At 43.8% G+C, this 21,675-nt stretch overlaps 1 protein-coding gene across 4 annotated transcripts in view; it reads left to right on the forward strand.

The window, feature by feature from the left end:
* The window catches only part of rimbp2b (RIMS binding protein 2b), a 109,270-nt gene extending 88,616 nt beyond the window's left edge, over positions 1-20,654 (forward strand). For 2 of the 4 annotated variants that reach the window (XM_012917350.5, XM_012917349.3), the window contains 13 exons: positions 117-226; positions 328-1,194; positions 3,597-3,748; positions 4,271-4,924; positions 5,158-5,307; positions 5,620-5,781; positions 9,138-9,246; positions 11,265-11,446; positions 13,461-13,629; positions 14,204-14,307; positions 16,226-16,297; positions 19,144-19,278; positions 20,161-20,654. In XM_012917350.5, coding sequence (XP_012772804.2) covers positions 117-226; positions 328-1,194; positions 3,597-3,748; positions 4,271-4,924; positions 5,158-5,307; positions 5,620-5,781; positions 9,138-9,246; positions 11,265-11,446; positions 13,461-13,629; positions 14,204-14,307; positions 16,226-16,297; positions 19,144-19,278; positions 20,161-20,187 — 2,893 coding nt within the window. In that variant the 3' untranslated portion in view covers positions 20,188-20,654. Of the gene's footprint in view, positions 1-116; positions 227-327; positions 1,210-3,596; positions 3,749-4,270; positions 4,925-5,157; positions 5,308-5,619; positions 5,782-7,270; positions 8,048-9,137; positions 9,247-9,797; positions 9,924-11,264; positions 11,447-13,460; positions 13,630-13,808; positions 13,872-14,203; positions 14,308-15,664; positions 15,692-16,225; positions 16,298-19,143; positions 19,279-20,160 lie in introns of all 4 variants that reach the window. The other 2 variants (XM_076890710.1, XM_076890711.1) reach the window with 2 other exon arrangements.
* The last annotated feature ends 1,021 nt before the right edge of the window (positions 20,655-21,675 follow it).

A 21,675-nucleotide genomic window follows, 5' to 3' on the forward strand; every position in this document is an offset into this window, starting at 1 on the left:
TCGACATACATATTATGTTTGTGGTGTTTGATATAAAACAAACCCAAATGGAGAATAATTGCAACAAAAAAGTGTGCACTTTGGAAGCTAATTCATTTGTTTTCTTTTTACTGTAGTTACAATCCTTATGATGGACCCAATGAGCATCCTGAGGCAGAGCTCCCCCTGGTGGCTGGGAAGTACCTTTACATTTACGGAACAATGGACGAGGATGGCTTTTATGAAGGTCAGGCCTTTTTTTAAAAAGGTGTTTTTTTTTTTTTTTTATCACATCTTGCACTTTACCACGTGACCAAAGTACCAGCTGCATCCTTATTGTGTCCTCAGGAGAGCTGCTGGATGGACAGAGAGGACTCGTCCCATCCAATTTTGTAGATTTTATCCAAGATGAGGAGGCGCCCTCTGTCCAGCACAGGGACATATTAACTAAAGAACCTGGCTACCTCAACCACAGTAGCCTGAGGCCTCAAAGACCTGGGGTCGGCACAGGAACAGGCATAAGCAGCCTGCTGTCTGACAGTAAATTAGACTGTCTAAGCACCAGCAGCTTGGGCATGGACCTCCTGGGCTCCTCCACCAATGGCACGGGAACCTTGGATGTCAGCATTGACGAGGTCGGTGAAGACATTGTGCCTTATCCCCGCCGCATCAACCTGATTAAGCAACTGGCCAAAAGTGTGATTATTGGCTGGGATCCTCCGGTGTTCCCACCGGGCTGGGGCTCCATTAGTGGCTACAATGTCTTGGTGGATAAGGAGGTTCGTATGAGTGTCCCCTACGGGGGCAGGACAAAGTCTCTTATTGAAAAGCTCAATCTGGCCACACACACCTACCGCATCTCAGTGCAGAGCATCACTGACAGGGGCCCGTCAGACGAACTTCGGTGCACTCTTCTCGTGGGTAAGGACGTGGTGGTGGCACCTTACTACCTGCGGGTGGACAGCATCACGCAGGCCTCTGCTGAGCTGTCTTGGATGCCCAGCAACAGCAACTACAGTCACACCATCTTCCTCAACGGTGCAGAGTATGACATGGTCAAGGCAGGGGGCTATAAGTACAAGTTTTTCAACTTGAAGCCGATGACAGTTTACAAGGTGAAGGTTGTCGCACAGCCACATCAGGTGCCTTGGCAGCTTCCAGTGGATCAAAGGGAAAAGAGGGAAATCTCTGTGGAGTTCTGCACTCAGCCTGCAGGTCAGTCCTTAAAACGTAAGTCACCCCAGTGCAGAAATAATTGGTTTTGTGAATCACAGCAGTGGAGGAATTTTCCTTTGCATGGTGCATGGTTGCATGGCCGTGGCTAGAAATGCTCGGATATTTGTAGCCATGGTAGCATGACTAGAGATATCAATGTTAGTCTCTTGGTTGGTTGGTTGGTTGGTTGGTTGGTTGATCAGTCCATCTTACTGAAGTAAAGCCTCACAAAATCCTTGGTGGTGTGGCTTAAGACACATAATACTACTACTACTACTGCTGAAGGTTTGTGTTGTGCTTAAAATACATTTTGCCTTGGCTTGTCTATCTTTTTTTTCTTTTTTCCCACTTGGGGGCAGTATAAAGTTGTTGAGGTGAATGTTGAATGTTTACACATCCAACAGACTCAGCAAAGTCTGAGAAAAATATGTAACAACATGCTTCCCTTCCTATATCTCACTTAGTCCTTAACCTGCTGTTTGGTGCCGATACAAACTGCAAACAGCTGCCTGCTGCATGCGAAAATAAGGTTAATCAGACACTCGGTGTGAAGCAAAGTCTTGTTGTTTGCAAATGCACCAAGGCAGGTACAAAATGCTTTGGATAAAAGGCTAACACGGCCTTCTTTTTATCCCAGTCTGAACGGTGCTCTTATAGACTTTGTTCTGCATAAAAAGCTTTGATTTCACAATAAATAAAAGCCTGAAAAATTTCCATCTGAGGTACCAGTCATCGTGTTTAATCGGGCACACGCATCAAGGTCATTACACTTACAAACATTTTAGTCATTTAGATTCTTCCCCAGCTACCTTTATATTGCCCTCGAGGATCTGTGTGTGTGCTTTTGTGATAAGACGTAAAGGGTAGAAACACGAACAAACAAGAAAAAAGACGTTCCGATAAAGCTGTAATGTGAAAACCCGCTTAAGAAGTATTCTGAAAACAAGGGTGTAAATATTAAGCATGCATCTCTGGGATTTCTTCTCCCAGGAGGCTCTTTGTTGCTTGACTGTTGCCAGTGTTAACTTGGGTCTCACGGCCCTGCTGTCAAGCGAGAAAAGCCATGGACAGGTAAAACTAGTCAGCCCGTTGTTGCCTATAGATTGAATATGGTTCATATTATTGCTTTTTATATGCACTCGGAGGGATGTTTAATGTGTGACACCTTCCATTTACCATGGAAGGAGACACTTCCAATTATTATGGCAGTCACTGAGAAAAGTGGAGCCAAACGGGAGATGACAGAGAGTTATGATGTCAAGAAGTGAAAAAAGAGAGAGAGAAAGGGGGGAAAGACGGAGATCGAGGCTGAAGTTTGAATTGACATTTTGTGTTGGCAGCTGACGAGCCCGCATGCTGAAAGTTCATTAAACGATCCATCTATTGAATATGTTAATTAGAGGCGTCTAAAATTGTCTGAATAGTGGAGGCAGACAGCCGCTGTCAGTGACGACGGCAGTATCTGGAAGTGCTATATTAGGCTTCTGCACTCAGCGTGTGTTCTTCAAACAAGTTGCTTCATTAGTGCTTAGTGATGCATTTTTAATATTAGTCGCACAGAGCGGCTACCAGTTCGCTCCCTGGAAATCAGCGCCTGCCGTTTGTGTCCACTACTAATGAAAGTGGCTCCACTGAGATATTCATTTAAACACTCGTTTCGGCTCTCGGAGGAGAGCGCGTTGTTTGTGACGGGGGCCGTTTAAAAATGACAAGAGGAAATGAAATCTCCAAACAGCTACTGCTGCTATTCAGAGACTGCGCTTTTTCCCAACAGTCAGTCTTAGAAATGTGATTAAGATTGCTCTGATGTAGATTCCCGGACGCTCGCGCAGCTGCACGTCACGGCTCGGAGATTCTGCTGACTGACTGTGACTCCCTCTTGCTCGCTGTGTGGCTGCAGGTGAACGGCGGCGCTGCACAGATGGGCATGTTGTTTAGTATGCATGCAGGATGGACAGATTGAGAAAATAGCAAACTGGGGTTTTTTTGAGGCTCGGAAGAATATTGTCAGTAAGAGCATGATATTGCTATACATATAGCCAATGTTGGCAGACTTGGATTTTTCAACCAGTGCCCCGACATAAACCTGTTTATAGATAGAAAGAAAAATCATCCTACTGGTAAATACTGCTATTCAGCCGTTCCCGACTGATGTTATCATATGATATACCAGCTATTCATCTTAGTGAAATAGGTTTTAAATTCGAGACGTGTACTACAAATCCTCCAGATTGAGAACATGCTTATTCCATCCCACAGTGAAGTGGATATTGAACGCCAGCGGTCCACAGTACAAAGGTCAGCTCATTCTTTTTTGATAAAACAGGCAGGGATGGCAGGAACAGGCAGTCTGTCTTTATTTCCTCTCTCCTTGTCTGATAAATGTGCACTGTCCTCCGCAGGCCCCCCTCTCCCTCCCCAGGAGGTGCAGGTCCAGTGTGGTCAAACACCCGGGTTCCTGCAGGTGAGATGGAAGCCGCCGCCCCTGACGTCTTCAGGAACCTCCAACGGAGCCAGTGTGATAGGCTACGCCGTGTGCACAAAGGGACAAAAGGTAACAAACAAAAAATTATTATTATTTTTTTTTTTTTAGTCTTACACTGCAGATCTTAAAATGGGTAGCCTCTGCCTTCCTGAGTTGTAACTTCTCAGTACCACTCTATTGCCATCTCCTGGAGAAAGTCTTTAATGTTCATATGCAGCCCCGAGGCATGAGAAATAAACAGGTTTGCCCTGGGTCCCTTTTTCTACAGGCTATTTTTGTTATGCACACGTATGTATCCAGTAACTACATTTTTATCTTATTTTGAACTAAATGCCAGATATATGCTTTATTTATTAAGTATTTGGACGTTCCCTGAGAGGTGTGAAGTGAGTGTGAAGTATAAAAATGGTGCTGTGGCTGTAAGGCTTCAAATCTGCCTGTAGTGAGTTTTTAAATTATGGTAACTGTCTCGTAGAACTTTTACGACAGCCAAGATGTAAAAGCTACGAATGCATATTGATACATGTATGTTTGTATGAGGACATTCTGAATTGCCCTTTGGTAAAGACTCTGGTTTCTTTGTAAATGCAGATAGCAGAGGTCTTGTACCCCACAGCAGACTATGTGACTGTGGACTTAACCAGGATTCAGGGTCTGGAGGCGAGGGAAGTCATTGTAAGGACGTTATCAACACAAGGAGAGTCCCAGGACTCGCCTGTGGCCATCATACCGCACAATCTCTTGGGCTCTCCACGCCTTTCCCACAGAACCACTGCACCTTCCCATCCCACACCCCACCCAGTTCACTCACAAACCCACCCTCCTTATCCATCGACGTACCCCCCGAACCACCCTCAGCCCCAGGTGCAGCCTCTGCCTCGACCCCAGCCCCACACGCTGCCCCACGCACAGCCTCACTCGCAGCCCATCCGCCCCCCTCCTCCCTATCCACAGCCTCATTTTCACCGCAACTCCATGCCCAAATCCAAACCATTAGTAAGTGCCAGAGAGCCAGAAACCAAAGAGCATGAGGTGGGCCTGCGGCCAGCCCAGCCCTGGGAACGCTCCCCGTCTCCGCTGCCTCCCATGCGAGGTCCCAACCTGGAGCCACCGCCCTTCCAGCCACAGCGATCTCCCTCTCCACAGAGGATCCTGCCGCAGCCTCAGGGAGTCCCCATCCCCAACACCATCGCCAAGGCCATGGCCAGGGAAGCTGCCCAGAGAGTGTTTGCTGAGGGTAACCGGGTGTGTGAGGATTTCACTCTTAAACCTTTTCACAGCTTGTGATGAGAGAGCTCTCAGCCAAAAAGCTAATGGTAATATCTTTTAGGCTGCTTTGTAAACAAGCAGTGCTTTGGAGGAAATCATTAGATTTGTGAAAATATAGTAAGATAGTTAGCAACTTGTTTGTCTTTCTCATCCTCTCGGTTATTCTTCTCTCCTTTTTCCATCTAAAAGTTTGACTTTTCCCCTGTCAGGTCGAGAAAAGGAATATCTTCAGTGAGCGAGGTAATGCTTTGCATCCTGTCAACTCTGATGAGGAGGAGGATGGCTACGACTCGCCTCATGCCAGGAGGAGAGGCGCCTCAGTGGATGAATTCCTCAGAGGCTCCGAGTTAGGCAGACAGGTACTTTACAGAAAACACAAGCTGTGCTCAGCGTGTCAGGAGAATCGGTTTGCTGGATCAAATCAAATCAGTCTGAAATCAAACCGAGTCCCATCTTAATGTGTGTATTATAATATGTACTGTAGGCTTATAATTTGGACACTTTATAAGATACATCTTGCATTCAGAACTTCCTTAACTCTTAAAGGGACAGATTCAGCAGGTTTCAGGTTGACAGCATCACACAGTTGCTGAAAATAAAGGACCTGAATTCAGAGCTTTTATTACTTACCATCGCTCTTCAGCTTGCTTTCTCTCATTCATTTCCCTTAGCACCATCATCACCACTACAGCCACAGTGAGGAGTACTACACAGAGAGCAGCCGAGGATCTGACCTGTCTGACATCCTGGAGGAGGACGAGGAGGATCTTTACTCTGAGATGCAGCTGGAGGAAGGCCGCAGACGCAGCATCAACTCTCACAACACTCTCAAGGTACATATTTACCTGCACGCCTTCACTCTACAGTGGCCTGGAGGGAGGACACAGGAAGGTGGGGAGAAATAAAGATATAGGGAAGAAGGGCTCTGCCACCTCTGGAGATACCTGCTATCTTTCACAAGCTCTACAACCAGGCCCGTCGTGGCTTTGCCTGGCTAATCTCCCGTGCCTGTTAGCTGCGTTAGCCGAATCAGCCTCCCTACTCTCCCCACCCTACCTGCTCCTCCACCCCTGCCCCTCCAGCTCTGCTTTATTCTTCCCAGGCTGATCATATGGCTGTGTATACATAAGCTGTACAAGATGCATGTGAGAAGGAAAGGGTGTAAACAAATCCCCCCCCCCCCCCCCCCCCCCCCAAAAAAAAAATACAGTGTTTTCTTTTACCATTTGCATTGCATTTGGATGCTCGATTTACTGTACCAGACTAGTTTTACAAGTGTTGAAAGTCAAAATGTTAAGACTGTGAACTTGAAATGCAACTATTAATATACTGTACTGTATCAAAGGGTCATGGCATATCAAGTGCACATGGGAATCTCATTTAAGTGAGTACTTAAATGGAAATATCCACTTTTGTTTATGTCTGTCATGTCCTAATGTTTAATTTGAATGTTATTGTTAACATTGTCGGCACATGATCCCGTCTTCATTTGGTCTGTCAGCGGGGATGTGTGGAAGACAACTTGATATCATGAAAGAAAAGCATTATTATAAGAGCGAGAGCTACCTGTACTGTATTGGCTGATCTTTTCTTTGTATTATAGCAGAAAATCACTACAGGTTCGGTTAGCATACCACTGATTTTGTCCAGTAAAACCTGTAGATCAATGAGGTGTTAATGAGGGGTATATACTGGTGTATTAACTCTGTCTGTGCGCCAGTTCTTCATCTCCTTTTTGTCATCACATCTATGTGTAAATCTCTGCTGCACATTTTTTATTCTCTTTAAACGTTTAGATGTTGTAAAGCGATGTGAATACGCAGGAGGAGTGCGTCCACTCAGCTTGGCATTGTTCTTTTGTTTTCTTCTCATTTTTTGCTTTTTAAAAACTTCATCTGCTCATTTCATCCTTATAAATGTTCCCACCGCCCTCACCTGTAACACTCACAGCGTCCAGTACTTTCATTCGTTTAAATGTTTTCCATGTGTAAACTCTGTGTCCACTTTTTACGATTTAACGCTCCATCTTAAAGCTGTGACAGATTCCTGTTCAGAGCATGCCATTTCCTCCTCACGGAATGAGACTGCATGTCTTACCACATAGCCACAAATAACTAATTCTGTCTTTATTTTGTCTTTCCCCCCCATTTGTTCTATTCACACACTGTGTTGTTTCCTGCCTGTTCTAAAACCTTCGAAAAACTTTACAAACCCCCCCCCCCCCCTCGCAAAAATATAAACTGAACCGTTTACTTGAACTGAACTGTGAAATTGTGGGATGTTGAACCCCCCTCCTACCCCCAACCTCGGTCGTGACTGAAGGCATATTACAAGCGTCAGGACTTAGCTGAGGAAAGAGACTGCTGGGACCTCCAGAGGGAGGTGGTGAAGCAGAAGTCGCTCCGCAGCAAGCGTCTCCACAGCATCCCCGAGGTGGCCGAGGAAGAGTCGGACAGCGTGGACAGCATGGGTCAGCGTCTGTCCTTCGAAGACGGGGGGCGACCGGGGACGCCGCACACTCAGCGGAGGATGTACCCCCAAGACGCTCACGTGCGCAACCATCTCACCCCCAGCAAGAGCACCCGCTTGCAACGCCAACGCTCTTCCCCTCGCTTCACCGACAGCCGGTACTGCTACAGCGCCGACGACCGCAGCTTGGGACGACCCAACCGCCAGAACACCAAGAGCCCTGACAGCGGTTTAGACTGCGGCAGTGAAGAAGAAGGCTCTCTAGGGCGGGGCCATCGAGGGTACTACGCTCACGGGAGCCCCATGCGAGGACCTGTGCGCATCATTCACTGTGAAGGCCCCGTAGAGAGGCGGGCGCTGGCCATGGGCCGGAAAAGGACTCTCACACGGCAGTGCAGCGTGGAGGAGGAGTTCTCCGATGTCCCAGTGATCGCGGCCAAGTCGGTACACACGGGTGATTTTAGGAACAGGGAGCACTTTGGGCCCGGTCGGGATGCTGGGCCGCGAAACTACTCCAGGGAAGGGGCCCTGAGCGAGGGCAGGCTGAACGAGCTGGACAGGGTCTATTACAGCCCCCACAGGGAGGCTAGGGCCCAGTCTTTGTCCAGGCTCAACCGGGACCAGGCGCTGGTGTGTGATTCAGACTTTCTGATGTACTTTCCATCAGCAAGCTGCAGCCATTCTGTTTTCTTAATGTTGTGTGTTTGTTTTTTTGTTTTTGTTTTCTTTTTAAGAGACCCCCCCTTTATTTCGTTTGACTTTCTGTTTTCCTCCATTCTTGACAGTTTATCACATGGTCATGGTTGGTCTCATTTGATGTTTTATTTTGTGTGAATTACTTTGCTTGTATTTCTAGTGTTCGGTGGATTTTATAAAGTAGAACTTTCAAATTACCTAAAGGCCATTTAACAAAGTTTTGACTTCTCATGTCTTTGAGGGGAAAGGCTCCATGTAAAGGAAAGTCTCTGTGCAGTGCATGGGGACATGCTGCTCCTCTGCTCTCCCCCGCCTGTGCCTTCTTCTCTCTGCCAGCTGCAGACTTCATACGTTGCTCTCCATGTCTCACCCTCTAGAGCTCCAGCCATCTTCTGCTTTCCATCACTTCACATACAAAAAAGGAGGCCAATTCAAGACTTTTAGCCTGTTGGGATTCATTTAAGCCTTCATCTCTGTCTTAAAATTCTTCTTCATCACGACTTTTCACGTCGTTTCAGCTGATGTGATCCGAAGCCACAGGCTAAAGGCGTTAGTATCTTTTGCTCATTTGACCGCAGCTTCCCAAAGCTCATACTCGTTCTCTTCCCACTCTCGCTCTCTCTGTTCTTTCACCATGATTTCTGTCTCTTTGTGCCATCATTTGCTTCCTTTTCTCATCAAGGTGCTGACATGCACAGAACAAAACAAAACAAACAAATGGTCTTTAGCTTAACATCTGACCTTTCCCGAACCCCTGTCCATCTTGTTGTGTTGGGGGTTGATTTGATTAACTTTTCTTTTGATGGTTTGATCGGTTTCTTTACCATTATTATTATTTTTTCTATTATTTTGCCTTCCTAAGGACAAATGGAAACCACATCATTTGCTCTTATGTTTTTGTTTTTAGTTGTTTTAACAGGATTGTGGGGTTTCTTTTTGAAATATTATTTTAAATGTTTACTTGCCTGCAGGTTGTAGGTGAATCGCGGTGCTGACTTCTTCTCTGTTGTTTTTCACTCCTAAGATCATTGGGAACTCGCCGTCACATGGAAGCGCCGATCGTCTGGACCATTCAGGGAGGAGGCCGGTTCACATCGGCACCCCTCCTCAGCGACGACCTATCCCATCCATTGGTTAGTGAGGTCACCACATGAGGATCTCCACCTGCAGGGCCACTGATGTTTGTGCTTGTGATTTATACCATGTCTTACCCATATGAGCCGAGCTGTACATCTCTCCCATAGAGCTTAAACAACCACGTAGACCCCCCGTGTTTTTTGTTTTGTTTTGTTTTTTTGTTTTGTTTTTTGAGGGGGGTGGTGGTGTTTGCACACCCTGTAGCTGTCCATCCTCATGAGCTGGATTTGCCAAATGTTCACATGCAGTTTTGCAGGAAAGTTCACCTCAGACACGCCCCCACTGTCCCTGTGTTTACCGTGGGTTAACATGTTTCCATTACCAAGCCAATCCGACCTCCTCGCAAACAGTGCAAGCATTGCTGTTTTACATCCAGTGACTCCAGAGTGAAAACCTGTTGCCTTGTGCACCCTAACCCCACCCACCCACCCCCACCTCAGGGTAACCTCATCATCCTACTGTCTCAGCATGAGTGAATGGGCCATGGGGTAGAGCAGAGTGTGTGTGAGGGGGGATCTCTGACCGTTGTGATTGGTGTCTTCTGTAGAGATCACCATGGACAGTAACAGTGAGGGGAGTGAGGGGAACCTCTCACCCGTCAAGGAGGATGTTTACTATGGCAGTGTAGCTCGGCGCAGGATATGGCGATCTATGTCCTCAGAGGATCAATATGGTATGTGGTACAGCTTCTCTCCAAGATGACAATTCACCTTGACCATGCCAGAAAAGCCCAAGCGCTGTTGTTTGAACACATGCAGTGATGTCGCGGTGGTCTTTGTTCTGTTCTGGACAGCTGCTTTGTTTGGTTTAGTTTAGCTTAGCTGAAAAAAGCTGACGGGGGAAGACAAGACTGGCCACTTTTTCCTGTTGCTGGAGAATGAAAATCCCTTCCCTGTATGTACTCCTAATGCCTTAAACCCCAAGAAACCCCAACCCACCTATCCTGTCTTCCCATCTACCTTCCATGTCCAGCCCACTCTCCAACCTGCTGCAACTTAGCAATGCCTTTTTTTTCCCCCTTCCCCTCCCACCTTATTCATTCCTCGACCTCCTCTTTTCCCTCTCCCTGCCTTTATGAGACTGTAGCCCCTTTTGTACGTTTTTGCATGAGCTGTTTACAGTACAGTGAGAAAGACGGACACACTACTGGATGAATTATTGCATTCCTGCTTTGTCCGTATCACTCAGGTGCACATTCATTACTTCCGACTGTTGAAGCACATTTTACACCACCCAAATGGCATATTTCAGTTGCTAAGCGGGAAGTTGTTGCAATATTTCCGAGCCATTTTTTAGACTTATAATCTGCCATTGTAACATTTAACATGGTGATCCATGAGAAGCATGAGGAACTGATATCAGATTCATCCTTTCCCCCTCACTGTCCCTGATATCTATGCTGCCAGGAGCTGCTGGGGCATTTGATGTGTTATCACCCATGTGAACGTGCCTCCTTGCCCTTTTCCTCTGCACATTGTTTCCAGATCTGGCCTCAGAGCATGACATTACACCTGTGTTGTTGTGGGAACACCCTCCTCATTGTGTCTGAACTCATGAAAGCATGCATGCTAATCAGCCTCTGCGAGATAAGGCAGTGAAACAGCAATGAGCAACAGTGCAGTGTTACTTGTGTCCTCCTGGTGTGTATGGTTGTTCAGCTTCCCTTGCACCCTCCCAAAACTGCCTGACACGCATTTCCTGCCTGTGTTGTGTTGTTGTGTGACGTTTGGTAACTGACACGCCAGCAAGCAGAGATGTGTGAACAAAGAACCCCGGTGTGTTTCGATCGTTTCGTTGAAAAAAAAAGGGCCTGGTTGTTTTCCAAGTTAATATTATAACCAAGGTAAAATTGTATTTATCGCATTAAACCCCTGGCTCCTTTTTCACACATGCATCTCATCGCCCGCTCCCCTGTCAGCTCTAACAAAGAGACATCTTCTGCTCTCATTGCCTCTACAGCCAACGTGGCTGTATAAGGCTGGTAGTAGCAGCAGAGGCCTCCTCTATGTTTCAGACGGCTATGGTGGGCGCAGGCACGGGCGGGGACGGCGCTCCCCGGATTACTACGAGGAGTCCGAGCCGGAGGAGATGACCCGTGTGTTTGTGGCTCTCTTTGACTATGACCCCCTGTCCATGTCTCCTAATCCCGACGCTGCTGATGAGGAGCTGCCGTTCAAGGAAGGCCAGATCATCAAGGTGGTAGACTGTCTCTTTAAATACGTGCATACCATACAGACATGGTGGGGCAGTATTATTGGCCGATATTAGTTATTGGCTAATCTATCAATATCAGCATTTATAACAGCTAATGAACGAAAATTAAAAAAATCAATGAAGAAATGGGAGAAACACCCTTCAGCCATATTTTGAGTGATGAAGTTGCATAGTTTGTCCACCAGAGGGCACTCCCTTTTGTAGGGCTGTTTGATATAACATAAAAACATCTATCGTTTCATTTTACACTATCGTTTGTTTCGTGGTGTCGCAAAATAAACTGTTTACAGCAACATCTTTTCATAGTTTTTATGGTCACTGTAGTGGCTATATTAATTTCTTAAAGTTCTCTCTTTCTCTTATATTTAATATAACCACACTACGGACGGACAAGCGACTGTTTTTATGCGTTGTCGTTAGCAACAACGACGGTAAAACCATCACGTGTCCGCTTGTTTATTTTCCACATAAACCTTTCACAATAAAGCTCAAGATCCTGTTGAGACTTTTCAAAATAAACTGAACCACGTGAAAGAGTATGCAGAGAGTTTACGGGTGAGAAGCAAAAAAGAGCCGTCAGGTGCTAAAACATAAACCTTAGACTCAAAAGTTACAACAGGCTTTTCCCCGCAGCATGCTGTGTAATAAATACTCACAATGAAAATGGTGGCCGTTACAAGTTGTGTCAAAAATTGTATAGTTTCATGCATCGGTTAAAACTCCAGGTACACGACACCCAGCTGGAAACACTTCCAAGTCCAGCTTCCTGAGATTCACAGAACTTACAGACAATGTTAAATTTTTGTGATTTATTTAGTTATCGGGACGATAGATGTCTTATATCGGGATATAAGAGTGTGGTCATATCGCACAGCCCTACCCCTTTGGCAACACAACAACCAAGGAAGGCTGTCTGAAAGAAAAAAGGATCAGCATCTATCAGTATATTGGATTTTAAAATCACCAAATATTGGTATGCACCTTATCCTATATCAGTCATCCTTTAGCTTCATAACCCCCAATTTTTTGTTATTAAATTCACCCACCTTTAAATGTTGTTGCCTTTAAATAGCAATCCGGTCTTTAAGTGATGACGTGATGAATCCTGCTTCCGGGTCCAAACTACTCTGCGTTAATTAAGGCTGATGTGTTTTTAACATATTTTAATGCTTTGTATCTTCTTCCATTTAATCTCCTAAAAATGGTCAGTGATCACTGTCGGCCTCTCTGGGTTTTTATTACCGATATTCATTTTAAAGTTCAGTTTTTAAAACCTTACAATGTAACTACAGCCCAGCCCATGCAGCAGTATATTAATGGCTAACCTTGTATTGAGGATAGATTATCTCAGTTGTTCTAGTGACTGAAGTTTGCCCGTTTACAGCATCCTGCCATGCGATTGCATTTGTCCCTAACCATCGGGAACCCTCAAGTTAACTTTTATCAAGTGGAAAAAAGTTAGCGTTTATCCTCCAGCTTCACTGTTTATATTATGCTAGCAGAGCTGAGTCACTAGCGATCACATAGCACATCATTAAATACCAGCTAGCACAACTTCAGCAACCCGACAAACATCACTGCTGTTTACTTTCCTGTCTTCATTCATGTTGAAAGTGATAGCAGAGCTGTACGTATGAATTTGTTTCAGAAATCTCTGTCTGAACATGATATATTATATTTAGATGGAAACTAGCGAGCTAACTTCCTGCTAACTTTGTTAAATTTAATCAATTGTTTTCATGGATGCCTGGATGTTAAACTTAATTGTTACACCTGGTAGAGCAGCAACACTGATCATTTTATTAGAGATGAAAGAATTTAGACAGTTTTTCAACTCTCAGTGATGCCACAGTGATCGTTTCACTTGGGGACCGGCAGTGGAGTTTGGGCCCAGACACGGCAAATGGCGTCAGACTTAAAGACCAGATAAGCTGTCCACTCCTAATCTGTCAGTTTCATGGTATCTGCCCTTTGACTCTGATACTTGTTCTTTTAGGTGTTTGGGAACAAAGACACGGATGGTTTCTACAGGGCAGAGATCCGAGATCGAGTGGGTCTGATCCCCTGTAACATGGTCTCCGAGATCCAAACAGAAGACAATGAAATGATGGACCAGCTCCTTAAACAGGGCTTCCTCCCACTTAACACTCCTGTGGAGAAGTTAGGTGAGACATGTTTTTCTTTTCCTCCTAAATGACCATCTGACTTTTCTTCTTCCTTCTGCCCTGATAACCTTTGTGTCTATCTAGCCAACTTAATGATACACTGGACTGTCTTTTACTGACTCGCTTCTCCTTTCCTCTACTCTCCCTGCTTAATTATGTTTTTCTGCTTTCCTGTGAAGTGAACTGTGACCGTTTCAAAGATGGCCGCTCAATAAATCGCAGGTCCAGAAAGTCCAAAAGAGGTCTGTGTGCAGCGAGATGCTCTTAAGCTCTCCGCTTCATCTTTACTGCTTGTTTTTCACTCTTCACCATCTTTATTCATCTGTGGGCTAAATTTTTGTACCCCTCTTGAAAATGAGCTGGTATATCTCAAGGGGTTTTCCAGATATAATGATTTTGAATACATGTATTATATTTTCTGTCATTCTAACATGGACACACTTTAAACTGAAGGCACATGGTCTTACACAAGCATTATGTATGGTCATTGGTCATCACACCCAGTTCCGTTTTTACATTCTTACCAGTGATTATTCTTGTCTCTCTATCTGTATTCTGCTTTTCTTCTTCTTAGAAAGAAACAGGCGAAGCGGGCGTCAGCAACCGATGTCCACGCGAAGAATGGTGGCTCTGTATGACTACGACCCCCGAGAAAGCTCCCCTAACGTTGACGTCGAGGTACCGTTCCCCGCAGCTCCAGCTTTCCGCTATGTCTCAATCATTGTTTGTCACATAGGCGTAAAAGCAGAAAAAGCACCAAATATTTTGAGTCATGCAGGCAATGAGAGATTATATTCTACTATTAATGCTAGTATTTTTTCCAAGGTTTAGCATTTAAAGGAATATTTTGACCGTTTGAGAGATGCTCACTGTGTTGAAGAGTTGCATGAGAAGATTGATTCTACAGTCATGTCTGTCTGTTAAAAATGAACAGACATGAGGCTGCAGGGAGGGATCCACATATTTCTGGTTTCAAAAACAAATCTGTGTCGACCTTTATTTATCTTAGGTCACGTTAAGTATGCTCATGAGTTTAGGTTTACCACCATCTTGGCTTTTAGGAGCTTCACAACCACACTTGAATGAGAGGGCGAGGTGCTAAATTTCGGAGCTAACTTTTCAACAGGTTCCTAAAAAAAATGGAGAAAAATTCCTTAGATATCCAGTTCACTGTGTAGTGAGCTGTTATTTGTCAGATAACTGGGTTAAAGGCATGAAAGGTCCACTTTTTTGGCTTCAGTTAGCTTAGGCAATCCCTGACAGCTGCGTTCAGTTGAAGCACATAAGCCCTTAATCACGCAGAACTGTAACCCTTAATGTGTTTAGTCATTGCATTTAATTTTTTGCTGCTGGAAACCGATCACAAGTAGCTGGTGGCAACCAACTGGTTGCCCACCAACAACACTCCCTTTCAGTTGTAAAGCAGCTGCCAAGTTTATGTGTATTTCAGTTTAATTGAGTTTCTTTGTGTGCAGATCACAGTTAATTGCCGTATTATTACAAACAGATTGGATGCATTTGCCAGCTTCACCCTATTCAGGGGGAAATTGACAGCAGACTGACTCGGTGTCATTGCCATTTTATTGCCATCTTGACGCGCCTCCTTTTGAAGACGTCAGCTGACTGCAAGTGAAAACTGGTACCTGTATTCGAAGCAGATTACTTGAGATTGCAAGTTCACCGTGTTCAGTCGCAATAATTTTGCTCATCCTGTGGTCTTCAACCACTGTTCTCCCATTAAAAAATGTGAAACTACCCATTTGTGGATTGGCTTCATATTTCAGCCCTGGAGACGATTGCTCACCTGGCGCCCTGGTCTTATTTAACAGACAGATGAAGTTGTATTAATCTTCTTGTTAAACTCTTTAAGACAAAGTGGAATTATTCCCTTATTATTATTCCCTGGATAATATGTGCACAGGTGAGGTTATCTGAGGAGTTAGCGCTGTGTTAGCTTGTGCTGTCTTTTTTTTTTTTGGCCCCTCCCCCCATTTCACTTACTCTCACCTTTCTATTGGCACTGCCACCGACACAGTATGAAGGCAACAGACTGAATGAGGAGGTGAGTGAGGGTTAGGAGGGTACGGTATTGTCTGCTCTCTGTGTGTTTCTTCCCCCCCACCCGTTTGTTGGAGTGCAAAAGAGGAGGTGGGCTTCGGATGCCAGGCCACGGCCCTCTGTCCTCTCCTCGGTGATCATGAATTAAAGCCCCTCACATGCATTGCCTGAGCCAGCATCTCCCCTCCTTGGTTTGGTCTTTTGTGTTGACCGCTCTCCTACATATTGTGCACATGCGCTGTTTGGTTTATGTGTTCTCCAGAATCCCATAAAAGAGATGTGCCCAGTGTGCTGCAATCCTGTCTTCAAAGTTACAACATTTGATGCATTAACAGTTGCAACAGTCCTGAGTGCTGAGACTGAATTGACACTAGTGTTTAAGATGCATCACAGTGATTTGGAGAAGGAAGCAAAAGCATTTCAAACTCATGACACTGCCCGAGAACTGGATGTTTTGGAGAGTGCTCGCTTGCTGTGACGGACAGAGATGGGCTAAACATGTCGTAATGCTATTTTTTTTCTTCTTCTTCTTTGACAGACTGAACTGACTTTCTGTGCCGGTGATGTCATCACAGTTTTTGGTGAAATAGATGAAGATGGATTTTACTATGTAAGTACACAGAATTCACATGAGCTGACCAGAGGACAAAGCAATACGAGGTTTATGGACAAAAAAAAGTGATTCAGCTAAAGGTTTTGGGGCACTTTATAAATTAATTTACCGTATTTTTCGGACTATAAGGCGCACTGTTGATGAACGGGTCTGTTTTCATACATAAGGTGCACCGGATTATAAGGCGCATTAAGCGAAACAAAACAGTCAGATAAGTCAAACTTTACTCAACTCATTCTTCTTGCTTCCTCCACTTCCCTACCATTAACTGATTAATGTTGAATTCTCTTGCAGCTGCTCTATTGCCATGTTGTTGCAGTATTTTAATGACTAACCTGGTATTGTGGCTGGATTATCTCAGTTGTTCTCCCGGCTGAAGTTTGGTATGTTTACAGCATCCTGCCATGCGACTGCATTTGTCCCTAACCATTGGGAACCCTCACGTTAACTTTTATCGAGTAGAAAAAGTTAGCATTCATCCTCCAGCCTTACTGTTTATGTTATGCTAACATAGCTGAGTCACTAGCGATCACGTAGCACATCATTATATACCAGCTAGCACAACTTCAGTAACCGTACAAAAGTCACTACTGTTTAGTTTTCTGTCTTCATTTATGTTGGAAGTGATAGTAGAGCTGTACGTTTTAATTTTTTCAGAAATTTCTCAGAACATGCTATATCATGTTTAGATGGAAACTAGCGAGATAACTTCCTGCTAACTTCTAACTCCATTAAATTTAATAAATTCTGTTTTCATGGACGCCTGGATGTTATTTAATTGTTACTTAATTGTTACACCTGGTAAAGCAGCAACGCTGATCATTTTGTGAAAGAATTTAGACAGTTTTTAACTCTCAGTGATGCCGCAGTGTTCGTTTGACTTTGGGACCTGAAGCGGAGGGAGTTTTGGACCCAGATTATTCCGCAAGGTTCTTGACTACGGTAGCCGTAATGCTCCGACAATCCATCAACCGGTGCGGCTAGTTTACCAAAGTCGTACTAAAACATTTTTTGACAGATTGCCGTGTACCACATAAAATTGGTTCGAGGTCAGTAAGCACAACCAAAATTCACACATAAAGCACACTGGATTATAAGGCGCACTGTTGATTTTTGAGAAAATTAAAGGATTTTAAGTGCGCCTTATAGTCTGAAAAATACGGTATAGAATATGCTTTACTGTAGCGGACTATCTTTTGTCTACAGGAACCAATTTGCAATTACAGTTTTTCATGGCGGATTTAGGTTCTGTCTTCATGTAATCCCAGACTGAAGCCAGGCATTGAGATCTTGGCCAGATTTCTCACAGCTGAAGATGCTTCTTTAGGTGTCAGTGATCAGATTTCTCTCTGATACAGTTATGCAAATGATCAAATCAATCAATCATAATATTGTTTTCTTGTGAAAGAACATATGATACCAAGATCCTGTCAAACACAGGAGGGTTCTCCTGCAGTTAAAGGAAAATGATAACACGCATCTAAAAATGGTTATGTGAGAATGAAGGAATATAATGAAGGATTAATTGGCCTAAAACTGCAACACAAGAACAGACTTGGCAGAGAAGGAAATTAATAGTGAGGAAAACAACCATCAACCACTTTATTAGGTACACCTTCCTGTATCAGGTTGGATCCTCTTTTTTTCTCTAGGACTGCTTTAGTTCTTCGTGGCACAGATTCAAGACGATTCTGGAAATGTTCCTTAGAGATTTTGGTCCATATTGACATGACAGCATCACACAGTTGCTGCAGATGTGTTGGCTGTACATCCATGTCGTGCACCACATCCCAAAGGTGCTGTGATGGATTGATGTCTCCTGACTCTGGAGGTCATTTAGGTTCAGTGAACTCATTGTTGTGTTTCAAGAAACCAGTTGAGATGATTTGAGCTTTCTGACATGATGCATTATGTCACTGGAAGCAGCCATCAGAAGATGGGTACACTGTGTTCATAAGGGGATTAGGATGGTCTGCAACACTACTCAGGTAGTGTTTAAATGATGGTGACCTGATGCTAAGCGACACCATTGCACCACCACCAATTTGAAGCGTTGATACAACGCAGGTCTGATTCATGCTTTCATGTTGTTTCTGCCAAATTCCGACTCTACCATCAAATGTTGCAGCAGACATTGAGACTCATCAGACCAGACAACATAATTATATTCTTTTGTTGATCAATTTAGGTGAGGCTGTGTGAATTATAGTCTCAGTTTCCTGTTAGAAGTTTCCTTGTTGGAGTGGCTGCCAGTGTGGTCTTGCGTTTTTGAAGCCCATCTGGTTGTGTATCCAGAGATGCTTTTCTGCATTTGCTGGTCATAACCAGCTGTTGCTTTCCTCATCAGCCGTATGCAGTCTGGTGATTCTCCTCTGACTCCTGGCATCAACGGGCATTTTCCCCCAGAGAACTGCTGCCCACTGGATATTTTCTCTTTTTCAGATCGTTCTCTTTAAACCCTAGAGATGGTTGTTGGAAAAATCCTAGTAGATCAGCAATTGTTTGAAATCCTCAGACCAGCCCCTCTGGCATCAACAACCATGGCAGGTTCAAAATCACTTAAAACTCTTTTTGTCCTCAACCTCCGAAGCTCGTCTCGACCCTATCTACATGCCTTTTAGCATTGAGCTGCTGTCACGTGATTGGATATTAGATATTTGCGCTGATGAGAAGCTGAACAGGTGTAACTAATAAAGTGGCTGGCGAGTGTTCCTCAAGTTTCTCGGTTTTACTGCTGCTAAAATTCTCCATCCCTGCTACGCGGAGAAAGGTTTAAAGCAAAAGGTAAAAATTGAAAGTTAAATACACCACAGTGAGTCTCGCTGTCCTCATGTACTCCACAGGGTGAGCTCAATGGACACAAGGGACTTGTTCCTTCCAACTTTCTAGAAGAAGTGCCTGATGATGTAGAGGTTTTTCTCACTGACTCACCATCTCGGTACCCCCAGGACACTCCAGCACGGATAAAGACCAAAAGGGTACATGCTCCTTCGCAGTACTAGCGCTCTGTCATCCATTTACTGTTTTCAGTTCCCTCTATCTCCTTTAGTTTTGTGTCTGTGCGTGTGTGTCTCATTGAGCAAAAAGGGATTTCTGACTTTATAGCATTACACTGTAAATAAATAGATGTCTAAGAAATCGATGAAAAGAAAAAAAAATGAAATTTTAAGACAGAGGTATTTTATTTTTCATGTTCACTGCTGTGGGTGGGAGTGGGAGTTCTGCATTGTATAATACATGGATATATTGTATTCATAAAGCATTCTCAATGAGAGTAAAATTAAAGGGCAAGAAGCTCCTGTGACTTTTTACTTGTCATGTCATGTCTGGGAAAAGATTCGTTAATACCTTTTTTTGCACATGTGTATTTAGCATTCTGACAGATGCTTTATGAATATATTCTGTGTTTGATCTTAAGTCATTTCTAATAGAGTAAATAGTTTTGTTGTACTGAAAGATGAACTATGTAGTGTGTAGCTCAGCATGGTATATAGTCCAGATGCATGAACTCTTGATCATTTTATATAAAGATGAGTCTAGTGTAGTTCAACTTTTTGTATCTGCTCCTGAACACCTTGTTTTGTAAATTGCTTTCTTGTAAAGTAGCACGCAAAGGTCACTTAGCCTATGTTGCCATCAGAGAATCATTTCAGAAGTAACTCTTTACTAAATGTAAATATGTGATGTTATTTTTGTGTTTTAACAAATAATGCAATTGTTAAAAAAGAATATATTAATAGGTGTCATTAGATATTTCCTTCCTTGTGTTCTAATTTGCCATTGTCATAGTGCAAACTATTGAAATGCCATCACCATATTTTTTTGTTTTATTTCTTTTCCTCACCTGCTTGGCAAAACAGAAGAAGAGTGTTCATTTCACACCTTAAAGGCTCTGTTTCCGTCACGTAAGTGAGCAACTGAGGATACCAAGATTACGCTCCCCTCGTCTAATGCAGATGTCATGGGTACCCTTAGTTTCTGGTATGCAACATGTATACTTTGTATGACATTCCTGTAGGTTGTTTTAGGAAACTTCTCTGTGTTACCAAAAAACTTGATGCTGTTTGTTGGTAGGACATAGAAACCCTAGCCAATGCATTAGACAAAAAAAGGTGTGGTATCTTCAGTTGTTTCTCTGAGTGTTGTACATGACAATGTCCGTCTCCTGAAGCAAGGCTCCTGCTGTAAGTCATGGTAAGCTAAAAGGCCATTGTTGCACAGCGACCCTCAAATCTGGAAAATAACAGTTCAAATTAGATATACAGTAAAATCAAGGAAAAGCAGAAAATCGAGCAATTCTATGCAAAACCACATTCACAAAAATAAACATTTTAAACAAGCTTGTTTGGTTTTACACTTCAAATTGTCACGTTTTTTCTTCTTCCTGTAGCCAAATTTAGGATGGGTTTTGTTATTATTATTATTATTATTTTGCCTTTTCTTGTTTGTGATCTGGTTTTCAAATCAGTCCTAATCCTGTGAACCAAGATTAGCTAGTTGACGACCAAGAACTGGTTCTTAATTCAAGTGAGACTATGCAACTTTTGCTGCACAGCGACCACTGCAAATGGCACTGAAGGTGCCGTGCAAAACAGCTGCATTAGCATTTAGCTAAAATGCCAAGGCGGAAGCCTGACTCTGAGCAGTGGTGCATTTTATTTTGTGCTTTGACTTGTAATTGGACAAACAATTTTCTCTCAAAGGTCACGTAGACTAGCTTTCAAAATCACACTTCATTTTTACCCGTGTGTAAATTACTGTGCGTTGACACATGTATATACAAATGCAACTTCGTACAAATGTGATCTTTTGTCCTGTGTCTTCCCAAAGTGCAATTTAAAGGAGCCTTTTAGCTCATGATTACAGAAAAGGAAGAGTGGCTGGTGGTTTCTCTGTAACCCAGTTGTATCAGTAAATATGTATATGTAAGAGGGAGGAAGGTGAATGTGATGTAGATCTGTCCCAAAATGCAAATGTATCTTTTTATGTGAGAGGAACTGCCCCGCCTTTGACAGTGTTGGGAAATGTTGTCACCTTAAACTGATGTGGAAGTTAGTCAATGTCAAGTCTAAAATTCCATGTTCCTGTAGTTTATTCATAGCAGCTTCATTTAAAAAAAAAAGAAAAGAAAAAAAAAGCTATATGTACAAACACTGTTTCTACCTGACAGAGTGGGTGGGGTGGGTCAACATCCAGGGAGGGCAGTAGACTTCAGAGCTATGCTGGCCCAGCTGAGACAGAAAGGACTTAAGAGAAGGAGGGGAGTAGTGACAGGGGTGTTAGAGACGGTTGGCTTTTTAACACCCTCAACTGTCCCTTACGGGTCTCCCATTAGGTTCCATTGGAAAAATCGGGTCCGCCCAGAAGAGCAGCCT

This window comes from Maylandia zebra, linkage group LG12 (genome assembly GCF_041146795.1).
Source record: "Maylandia zebra isolate NMK-2024a linkage group LG12, Mzebra_GT3a, whole genome shotgun sequence".
NCBI lineage: Eukaryota > Metazoa > Chordata > Actinopteri > Cichliformes > Cichlidae > Maylandia > Maylandia zebra.